Raw genomic sequence first — 11,143 nt, 5'->3', positions numbered from 1 at the left:
CAGCATGACGTCAGCAGTCAGCATGAAAAACTAAACTGCTATCCAAAAGACGTGTGTAAATGATTAGTCTGATGTCTCCTCCATTTTTTCATCATTTACCAGTGTATACAGTATCACTATGTGTGTTTTGTTGTTTCCAGAAAAAAAAAATATTGAAAAGAACTTAGGGGAGAAACGATATATATAATATGCCTATTGTGCTCAGTGTTTTCTCCTTTCCCATGCAACAACAATACAGTAAGAAAAGGTAACAGTATAGCGTGTAAATATTATTTGTACCATATAAACACACTGCACTTTATTTGTGATAATTCTGTCACATTTTGACGTTTGCTCGAAATATACGAATGAGTCAAATTAATGAATAATAATGTGTCCCATTTGATATCGGCTGACCATGAGAACATATGTAGCCTACAATCCCTAAATCGTGTTGTACATAGGTAGAGAAAGTTCTTGTTGCACAATTGCTTGGTTCCAACAATAAATAGATTTGACGTCACGGATAGCCATATCCTTGAACCTGACACATACTGTAGTTGACCAGCAAAGCGATACATGCCACTCGAGTTTGCCTTTCTCTGATCGCTGCAATTTAATAGTGTGTCCGTGTGTTATAATTATATGTGTATTTCCCTAAACGTAGCTATACACCGAGTCGTTTATTCACCGATCTGAAAATGGGGTGGGCTCTTTTCCCTTCACCGACTCCAGTACCGTATTTCGCTAACCTCTCCTTCGCCAACTTCCTGATCCCAGGTAACAGATACTGAATGCACTGTCTACCTGCAAATACGAGTCGTGCACTGTCCATGTTCTATCGTATCCTAGCAACAGCGTCTCGGATACCTAGGCCTACACACTGCCCGAATTGTGTAGCTGGCTAGCTGAGTATTACAAGAACCATAGCGCAACCTATCATAAATCAGATTTATCCAATTTTCTCTTAGGGCTAAATATTTGACCAGTTTCAAAATGTCTGTCAGCTTAGAAGAGTATTTCCGCACTACCTTTGAGGATAAACTCCTCGTGTAAGTATAACTGTCGTTTTCGTGAGCCTTGTTTGTTTTGGTTCTTTGACACTGATTGCCGTAACTATCATCTAACGTAATGGACGTTTGCATATATACCAGTTACACGAAATTTGCTGCAACTATGTTACTTGTGTTACACATATAGTCAGTATTGCGAAGTTCGCCATACTGCGAAGTTCGGGCACCCTAAGAAATACACGATTTTCACCATGAAAACCTACAGGAAGAGCCAAATTTCACCAAAAAGTACGAAGCTACAGTTATTTTCTCTCCAAAATGACCCGTGTGCAAGAAATTACTTACATATTTGTCAATAAAATGACGGAGATCTATGAAGTCTGTTATAATTACTGAAAGAGCAACAGCGCCACCAATTTTTACCAGCGCCACACTGTAGGTTGCGTGGCCGAAATTCGCAATACTCTAGCAAGAAATACCAGTTCCACAATCACGAAGAATCTTCTTGGAAAACAACGTGAAAACAGTTTTCAGGAAAGAAAGTTTGGCCGTGTATCGTACTATAACAAAATTCTCCCACCATATGAAGTATATTTTCAAATGATTTATACCAGAAGATTTAGTTTTGGGGTGTTTTAAGTCTTAAGTGGGCGAACTTCGAAGTCACCATCCTACTAGTATTAACTAGGCTCGGCTCATTTTAGGAATGAACGAATACATGAATAACTTGCAGTAAGAAACCAGCAGCTTACTGCACACTGAAAAAGCAATTTATCGGTTCTTCTTTATTTAAGTAATACGTTAGTAGGCCTAGCCTACATATTTCCCCAAATTGTTGGTTACATAAGTGGTGATGCACTAGTGCTTCTTTACCCAATATCTGTTAAATAAGGAGTGCTTATTTACCCAATTGTACTCATAGATTTAATATGCCTGATGTAACAATAATTTAGCTGACCGTTTGGAGATAATGGATCCAGAGGTTCGGGTGTAAGCAAAATAAATTAAAGTAGTTATTTGCCCAACCTTGCTTGTAACCTAAGTATTTAACTAATTTGTTGCCTAAATATGCCGAATGCAGCACTTCACATCCATGTTTTTATTGGGAGGCTGCATAATCCTCTGCACTAGAGTCGGCTTCAACGACCTCATGGCCAAACCCTCTCTAACTTCCAAGTGCTACAAGTATATTTGACATAGCATTTTAAATTTCTTTGGGTACTCTCCATGGTCTTTTCTACAATACAGTAGCATGGACACCTTGAAGTTCGGACACCTAAGCCTTAAAACACCCCAAAACTATATCTTCTGGTATAAATCACCTGAAAATATACTTGATATGGTGGGAGAATTGTGTTATATTACGATACACGGCCAAACTTTCTTTCCTGCAAACTGTTTTCACATGTATTCCAAGAAGATTCTTTGTGATTGTGGAACTGGTATTTCTTTGCTAGAGTATTGCGAAGTTCGGACACCCGGCCCACAGTGTGGCGCTGGTGATAAAATTGGTGGCGCAGTTGCTCTTCAGTAATTATAACAGGCTTCATAGATCTCCGTCATTTTATTGACAAATATGTGAGTACTTAATTGCACACGGGTCATTTTGGAGAGAAAGTATCTGTAGCTTCGTAGTTTTTCGTGAAATTGGCTATTGCTATAGGTTGTCATGGTGAAATCGTGTATTTCTTAGGGGTGTCCGAACTTCGCAGTGTTCCAAACTTCGCAATACTGACTATACTACACTCAGATATTATAATGCATCTGAACACTTACTCAGTTACTGTAGCATCAGTTTGACTGTTTAGATGGGATGCATCTATAGTGAAAATTGTTCCACTCTGGCTAGAATTTTCTCTCAGCTCACAGACATTGATCGGGTAAACAAGTTTATTCATCCATGGCACTTGAAAATCATGTTACATATCTCTGTCGTTCTGCTAATTAGCAACTGAGGAAAATCAGCCTGATGAGCAATTATCTTGATAATAAGACAAAAGACATAATCTGCTTTCTTTGTAAAGCGCCTTGAGCAGTGGCTTTTGTCTACTGAGTTGGCGCTATATAAATCTCATATATTATTATTATTATTATTATCCAACAATCAGTTAAATAGCCACAGCCAATAAGAAAATGCTTCATGTTATTTGCCCAGCACCTGAAGAAAATGTTTTTTGTGCATTTCTCTTTAGATATGAGAGACAAATATGAAATTTTCTTAGTAGTCAGATGAGAAGTGATTGTGCTTTGCTTCATATTCCCCCTGCTGCAGAGCAAATATGAAAAAATAGGCAAAACCTTTCACTAAAACTTCCCTTTTTTAAGGTTTGCACATTTCTAGCATGTTGGGTCCAATTATGAAACAGTTAAGACTTTGAACCAGGAAAGTATATATTCATGGTCGAATAAATTTCTTTAATATAGATACATATCTAGTATTTGCAGTATGTCTTTGTAATGACCATCTACATTTTACGTATATTGACAAAATTTTGATGAAGCTATGGGCAATATCTGTGGCAGTATCTTCATAAAAAATTACACCTGTTATGATGCAGTCTACTTAAAAAGAACTGTAAAGCATCCAGAATTCACTTTCTAGTTTTACTTCAGATGTAACAAGTAGCCTATAAGAAGAAAGTTCTAGAAAGAAAAATTTGGGATTATTTTCTTCTAGATTTGACGTTGGACAAACACAAGTCTAGCAGGGGGAAGTAAGTTAGCACTTGGCAAGTTTTGGCTCCATGTTTGTGAAAAATCACATGGGAACACTTGCTTGCACACTTCAAGTTTGGTTTACTTTCCATTGCTATTGTAAAATCGTGAAACTTCCAAAAGTGCATCATAATAGATCCTCCATCATAATATGTCCCTTAACTACAATAAAAATGAAACCTAGGCATAAGGCCCTAAATCTAAGTTAAAGCCTAGGCTAGGATTAGGCTAACTCATTTGAATGCTGCTTTGGGTAATTGCTGGTATTAGGTCTCAGCTAGGCAACTTAAGTTTTTTAAAGTTTTTATGTCAATAAAAGTTCTGGATCAGCAACATCTACAGTATGTTTTATACCAAAGTGCTGAAACCATCCTTTATAATAGGCCTAGGCATGTTGCGTATAGTAGTCTAGGCCTGATATAAAATGACAATTTTTCAAAACAGAAGCCACAAACTAAACACTCCATCATCCTATTAGGCTATATAGTTATATTTTGCCATTGTGTTCCATTATATATCAATCAGTCTTTCTTTTGTTTTTTTGTAACAAAGGAAAATGCCAGAAAGAGAAGATGATCACCTGACACCAGCTACGAGGTTACTTGAGAAGAGGAGGGAGATGGCAGAAGTTGAATCCGCTTTGGGTGGTCAAAAAGAGGTGAGAATCAACCCAGTTTCATAAAGAAAATATTATATTTTTATGCTTCTGCTGAAATTTATAGCAAATAAAAATGGATCCCTGTAATTCTGTGTGAGTTTTTAGACTGATGTTCCGTCATAATGTTATCAAAGTACTGTTTAACTGTACTATTGCTATGACCACGGTAGTTGTTAATTGTTAATTGATTTTATTTTCGTCTTAAGGAGTTCCAAATGAAAATGGAGAGTCTTCAACAGAGGCGAGAAGAACTAGAGAGGAAGGAATTCCAACTAAAAGAGTCCTTGCAGAAATTTGATAAATTTCTAAAGGTGAGGATTATTGATGTCATTCATAGTAAATTTGTTTACACTTTGTACTACACAAACAAGCCTTTGAGGTGTACCTTTCTGTTTCAAAGACTAGCATTTCAATGATCTTATAGAAAGAGAGCATTATGATTATTATATAAAAGAACTCTTTATTTTGCTCATCTTAATTCACTAACCATGAAGAAACTGTAAAAAAAAATGTATAGTCTTATAATACCTATACACAATGTAAATTACAAATAGGTAAGTTCCTTGAGGAATATTTAAAGCAGAATATCTGAACTTAACAAATTAAGATAAATTGCATGATCTAATTTTTTTTCCTCCAGGTTAGCAATTTCCGTTAATTGTATTAAATGAAAAATGTGACAAAGTTTTTAACATTTTAAAGTTTTTTTTTCAAATTTTGATCATCCCTAGGAAAATGACTCAAAGAGAGCTAGAGCTGTGAAGAAAGCTCATGATGAAACTGACCTGAGAAAAACAAAGGAGATGGAAATATCAAGGTGAGCTGTTTTTTTAATGAAGTTTCATTAATTTATAATAAACCCTTTGAAAGTATCATGACTATGGTCAATTAGTTAAAGGGTGTGAAGACTCGCGCACAAAGAAACGTCTCATGCCGGTAATCTGACCTAGTTTCGAATGAGGTGTAACAGAAGTGTAAGACACCACCATCAATACCAGAAAATACACGCACAGCTTGCTACCGTCGGTAATTAGACACTAGTGTACAGTCAATACATACAGCTACGGTCGATACCCACAACACAGTGTACATAGCAGCGTGGACATCTCAGGTCTAGATAAAAGATATATTGTATCACGTTTCATTACTGTCTGCATTTTGTAGCGACAAGAAGAAAACGTCATTTGCAAGCAACGGATAGTTAACTTTTTCAGAGCGCGGCACGCGGTTTCGCGAGTCTTCAATGCCTTTAAAGGCAGTGGCATGTAGAAGTAGTGAAACTAGGCATTTGGGAGGTTGCGGAATCGAGCTCTGGTTGGCTAAGGTAAGATTCCGTCCCCCCCTTTTATCTATAGAAGCTATGGTTTTTTCCATCTGAAATGGTCTTCTGAGGCAAATTTAGGCTATAAATTAGGTCTAAATGTAAGGTTGTGCTATAAAATGCTTTGACAAAGTTTTGAAAAAATCCCTGACATCCTTTTTTCCCCTGACTGATATTGTAGTTGGGGGGCCATGACCCCCTCCCCCACATCCTCTCTCCCTATGATGATTCTACAAAACAACTGTTTGTGGTGGTTCCAGAATTTCACAAAGTTCTTAGCTCAGTTTGAATAATAAAATGCAACCAAGTTGAACTATTTTCTTCTCTTTTTTTTTGTATTAATTTGTGCTGATCGGTCAATGTATCTTTACATCTTCCGCTGTTTCATTTTCACGTTCAGGTTAGACACAGACATCGGAGAGTTAGAGAGTAAGAAGAAGAAGCTGATGAAACGTCTCGACAAGCACCGAATCTACCACAGGTACTTGGAGAGAACTCTGGAAACAGCCGAAGAGTTTCAGGAAATCCGTGAAATCATCGCCAGATATGAAACCCTTGTAGCCACTCACCAGGTAATCGCTCATTTCATTTTTAGTTTATTTCTGGTTTGTAAGTTTCTGTAGGTAGAAACAATGACTCGAAATGTCTTTGAAGTTGCCAGAAGCAAAAGTTTCCAACAGTGTTTAGAGAAACAGTACTCTGAAATACGTTACAAACTATGACCACCATGTGATCAGGGAGCCTTACTTCCCCACCACATCTTTGTCTGAATGACAGGGGGAGGGGGAATAGGTGGTGCGATGGTTTAAGTATGTTGATTCTGTGTCAAAACATGGTCTTATTCTGTGTTTTACCATTAGCACATTTGTAGCCTAGAAAATTCCATTTTCACTTTTTCCCACTTTAATGTATGAGACATAGTAGTTGCTGACAAGAATTCTGCCTCTACAAAAGAAAAATATTTTATTCTATTATTAAATTAATGAAGGGGAACTCCTCCTCTTTTCTTCAGTGCCAAAAAAAAATTAAGATGCTTCTCCACTTTGTCTATGACACTTCCTCCAATGGTTTAAAATGGGACATTTTATATTCTTTAAAACCTTTGAATACTTTAATTGAAACATCACATTTAAGGATTAATGCCTACTAGACAATTCATACCTATCTTCATTCCTTTCTCTGTGGTAGGATCTGGTTGACAAGTCAAATCAAACTCAAGATGCAGTGGACTATCAAAAGAGTCAGCTGGTCAAGTTTACAGAAGACAAAAACAATGAGATTCTCAACTTCAATAACCAATTAGCTATGTTACAGACGAGACTAGACAAGGCCCAAAGTGAAGCAGTTAAATGGTAAGCCTACTAGAATAAATACAGGGGTGGGGAGGGGGAGGGGGATGACCAATAGGATTTGGGGGGGTGGGAAGGCGGGAGAAACAAGAGGATTTGGGGGGGGCGGGGATGAACAAGAGGGTTTTGTTCCCCAGTTTGTGAAAACATCAATGTAAAATGCTCCTTTTAACAAGACATTCCCCATTTTGAGTAAAAAAGAATTATTTCCAAATATTGTAATTACAAAGTTCCCTTTGTTTCAAAAATTTAATTATAATGACACTAATACGTGGTACTCTGTGTCAAAGACACCTAACTATTTTTCAGGATTTTCTGCTAAATTAACTTTCACATACCTGAAATGACATTTATAAATGGAAACAAGTACTGTATGAGATGTGCTTCATCTTAGTATAAAAGTAAACCGTTTCCTTTCAATTCTTCTCTTTTCTTTTATTTAAAACAACCCATTTGTTTGGAAAGTTTTAAAAAATTCTGTCCTTAAAACAAATGATTAATTTAATGTCTTTTCAATCACAGTATTCTATCCAACATAAGAGAGCTTTACTTAATGACTGTTTTTAAAAAATCCAGAATCAATTTGTAAATTTGAAGAAATTTTCAAGGTTTACAGTCTAGTATCAAGGCCTTCTCACATGACTTACAACATTAAACCCCTTGTCATTGGTAACTTGTCACACCCACATACCCAAGAGTGCACAATTCAAATGGTCGCTCCTGGGGAATTGCTGTGCTCCATAGGGTGCAGCCAAAAACCAGCACAGACAACTCTATTTACAAATTATTCCGCAGGTCCCGATTTATAAACCTGGGTAAAGAGAGGCAATGGAGATAAAGTGCCTTGCCCAATGACACAACTTAACAAATCAGGAATCAAACCTGGAGTTCTTATATTTCAAGTCCATTGCTTTAGCCATTTGACCATGACACCCCCCACCCCACCCCACCCCCCCCCCCCCCAATATTTGTCTTGGAAACTCATCAATGTTATTTTACTTTATGTCTGATTTTATTTTCTTTATCAGGGAGTCTGTCTGGACGCATATCAAGAACACAGCAGCAAAGAAGACTCTCTTACTTGGTAGAATTAAAATGTAAGTCCAGATAGATTCCAAGGCTATATATTCTCGCACCCTTCACCCTCATGTGGTTCCCTCCCCTTTCCCTACCAGAGTCGCCTGCATAATTCAGTCCCTCTATGTGGCTGAAATGCGGATTGTCTTTTAGCTGTAGAACTGTGTCCAACATCACGACCAAATTTCTGCTCGGATGGCAACCAAACTCAGCTTTGGAGGTCGTCAGAGGGACAACTAGTCGCTTACATCAAAGTCAGATTGCATTGTAACTAAGTAAACCCAAATACATAAAATGATAAATTGGTATCACCCTTCATCACTTTGGAGATACCGAAATAAAACAAAGATAGTAGTAAGCCTATGATCCACCAGAAGGGGAGTTTGACTGGCCCATAAAATTGGTGTTCTATTCAACAACCAAATTTACTGTTAGGCAAACTGAAAGGTAAGACCTGGTTGTTCAAAGGGACAAACCAGGGAAAATCATTACAAAATTTGCCCTGCACATGTTCCACCCTCATGGAAATAAATCCTTGCCTTTTCTTCTTGAAATAATTGACTAAATATTGTATAACAAACTCTGCAAATATCAAAGTTGCTATGCCAAAATTTTGGACAATGAATTATTTCTTGACATTGAGTACATTTTGAAAGATGTGTTTTTGATATTTGTATTGGTATTGTCATGTTTTCATTTATTGCCAGATCAACAAATCCACAAATATTAAAAATTTCCCCCAAAATCAGATATATTGTTTATAAAAAAATAAAAATAAATTTGGATAATGAGAGAAGTTGCTAACATTATTATGGAGATAATGGTAAAGTGTTACTTAAACAGCATCGACTTTTGCGCAGAAAAATTGGCATGATCTAACATTTGTATAAAAAGAAAGAAAGTTAAGAACCTTACATTGATTGTTAACCCTCCCATTCACTGAAAATGATGTATAAGGAAGTTGATAGAATATGTCTGTATATAGTGCATTTAAATGGAATCAAGGATTAACATAGAACCCACCCCCCCCCCCTAACCCCGCTCCTCCCAAAAACCGCTGCAAAAGTAGAGTCAGTGGAAACCACTTTCTACATTTTCTTTTTGACAGGGCAACACATAATCTATTCCAGTTAGTAAACCGACATTTGAAGCAGTCCAGCTCTGATGGTGACAATACAGTGGAACAACTCACCAAGGTAAGTCGCTTTGAAATAGCTTCGTACGGACATTTAATTTGTCTACTACGGTAACGAAATTAAATTTTGACATACCTGTGTGAAGATATCATAGTGTTGTTATAAAGTTATTATTGTTTTGTTGAAACTATGGTCATCATGTAGTGATGAAATTTTTACGCTGGTAAGGTATAGCAGTTCTTGTGCACAGGCACCAGTTCCCTTTATGAGAGATGTTTCAAATTGCTACACAAAATGTGATCAGTGAATTTTTCTCATAATTCTTCCTTATGGGCTGGTAGTAAATAAATAGTATGTGCATTAAAATTAAAACTGCTACTATCAAATAGAACTGCTTTAAACGATTTGTTTTAAACATATACCCAACTTATATGCTGGTCGTCGGCTCCGGTTATTAGTTGTGTTTGTTTTTCTGTCAGAACACTGCAAGGGTGTAGGTGAACTATAATTGTAAATCTGCGAATCATTGTATCTGTTACTTAGGAACCACTGTAAATATTATATGCAATCTGAATAAACGGAGGAAAAAAAAAAATCAAATACAACTGCTTAAGTAGTTTTAGCGGGAGCTTCCAGTGAATGTTCGATTGATGCATGTAGGAATGCCTTTTCAGTCACCAGTAAAGTGGCAAGTGTCATATTGCAGCTTTGACATCAGCAATGGCTTGTCCCTTGAATGGATCCATATTGAAATGTTGAAAGCACTGTTTCATATATTACTTTTATATATAACGTCCTTGTAATCTTTTCATATTGGTCTTGACACAAAACATGAATTATTTCACCATTTCGAAGGAAATACCTGGTTGACCCTTTTTCATCCTCTCTTTAACAGATTCAAATGTTCATCATGGACTTGACCCAGATCACCACGGAGATAAAGCGAGCAGAGGCGGTTGGAACCACTGCGTCGGGTGCTTCGTAAAATGTCCGTCCTCCCTCATCTAAAGATGGAACAGCTAAACACCGACATCCTTGGAGTGGATGCGAGAAACTAATAAAAACAAAACTCAGAAATATTAACTCGTTCGTCACACATTTTCAGAAGATCACAATCTCCTGCGATTAATAACACCTTTGTCCGTGGATATGAAAGCAACTGTTGACTGGAGGAGTCGGTGTGATTTCTGTTTGTTATTTTCGATGGGAGTAAACATTCTATGAAATACACTTAGAGAAATGAAATAAGATAAAGAACAATAAGTCCGAAGCTACATGTGATGTTTTTTATTGTGTGTAAACAAAATTTAAAGTTAGGAAGTTGATGCAGGGTACAGGATTTGTTCAAATGAGATTTTTTAGAAGGAAAAGAGAAAATTTACAGGCAGTGGCGGAGCTAGGGGTATTGGTCAGGAGGGGTGAGAATGGTCTGTAGGAGCGCTTTCTACACTATCTTAGCGGAGTGCCACCACAGGTTGGCGCGTAGCGCACAGAAATTTTTGAGTAAAGATAATCCCTAGATCGCCGGAAATGACCCTTTCCGGGCCTGGCTAATTTGCAGATAAACGAAGAATAAATAGGTGTCATCGCCAAATTACACCAACAAAATGTGACAAATGTCAATAGGTAGATGAGAGCGCAATAAAAAAGTCAATAATCGCTAATAAGTAAAAAGTGGTAAAGAGCTGAAAAGGGCGCCAGCAGTCCATTTGAGTCCGTCAGGGGGGGGGGGCATCCGCCCCCCTGACTGTTTACAGGTAGTCTGCAAACTGTGTAATATAGTTGTGAGGACTTTTATTTGTAGAATAAATATATTACTGATGACTTTCCAACAATTGATTCAATTGCTTCAAGTATTGATTAACAAATATTTGACTGCAAGTTATTGGGGTTTT

At 37.1% G+C, this 11,143-nt stretch overlaps 1 protein-coding gene across 1 annotated transcript; it reads left to right on the top strand.

Moving 5' to 3' along the window:
- The first annotated feature begins 559 nt into the window (after positions 1 to 559).
- LOC139980875 (coiled-coil domain-containing protein 42 homolog) lies at positions 560 to 10,560 on the top strand. The gene is made up of 9 exons (XM_071992870.1): positions 560 to 1,031; positions 4,260 to 4,365; positions 4,572 to 4,676; positions 5,097 to 5,182; positions 6,087 to 6,258; positions 6,875 to 7,038; positions 8,064 to 8,132; positions 9,221 to 9,308; positions 10,144 to 10,560. The coding sequence occupies exons 1-9, from the start codon at positions 976 to 978 to the stop codon at positions 10,231 to 10,233; spliced, it is 936 nt and encodes a 311-aa protein (XP_071848971.1). The 5' UTR covers positions 560 to 975; the 3' UTR covers positions 10,234 to 10,560.
- Positions 10,561 to 11,143: the final 583 nt, after the last annotated feature.

Source organism: Apostichopus japonicus, chromosome 15 (genome assembly GCF_037975245.1).
Source record: "Apostichopus japonicus isolate 1M-3 chromosome 15, ASM3797524v1, whole genome shotgun sequence".
NCBI classification, from domain to species: Eukaryota; Metazoa; Echinodermata; class Holothuroidea; order Aspidochirotida; family Stichopodidae; genus Apostichopus; species Apostichopus japonicus.
This window is presented reverse-complemented; position numbering and strand designations above follow the sequence as displayed.

What these genes read in the sequence shown, in the direction of transcription:
- LOC139980875 (XM_071992870.1), top strand. Translation starts at nt 976, where the DNA reads ATGTCTGTCAGCTTAGAAGAGTATTTCCGCACTACCTTTGAGGATAAA. An exon ending in CTTTGGGTGGTCAAAAAGAG is followed by an intron (nt 4,366 to 4,571) that starts GTGAGAATCAAC and finishes TTTCGTCTTAAG; the next exon opens with GAGTTCCAAATGAAAATGGA. An exon ending in CCCTTGTAGCCACTCACCAG is followed by an intron (nt 6,259 to 6,874) that starts GTAATCGCTCAT and finishes TCTCTGTGGTAG; the next exon opens with GATCTGGTTGACAAGTCAAA.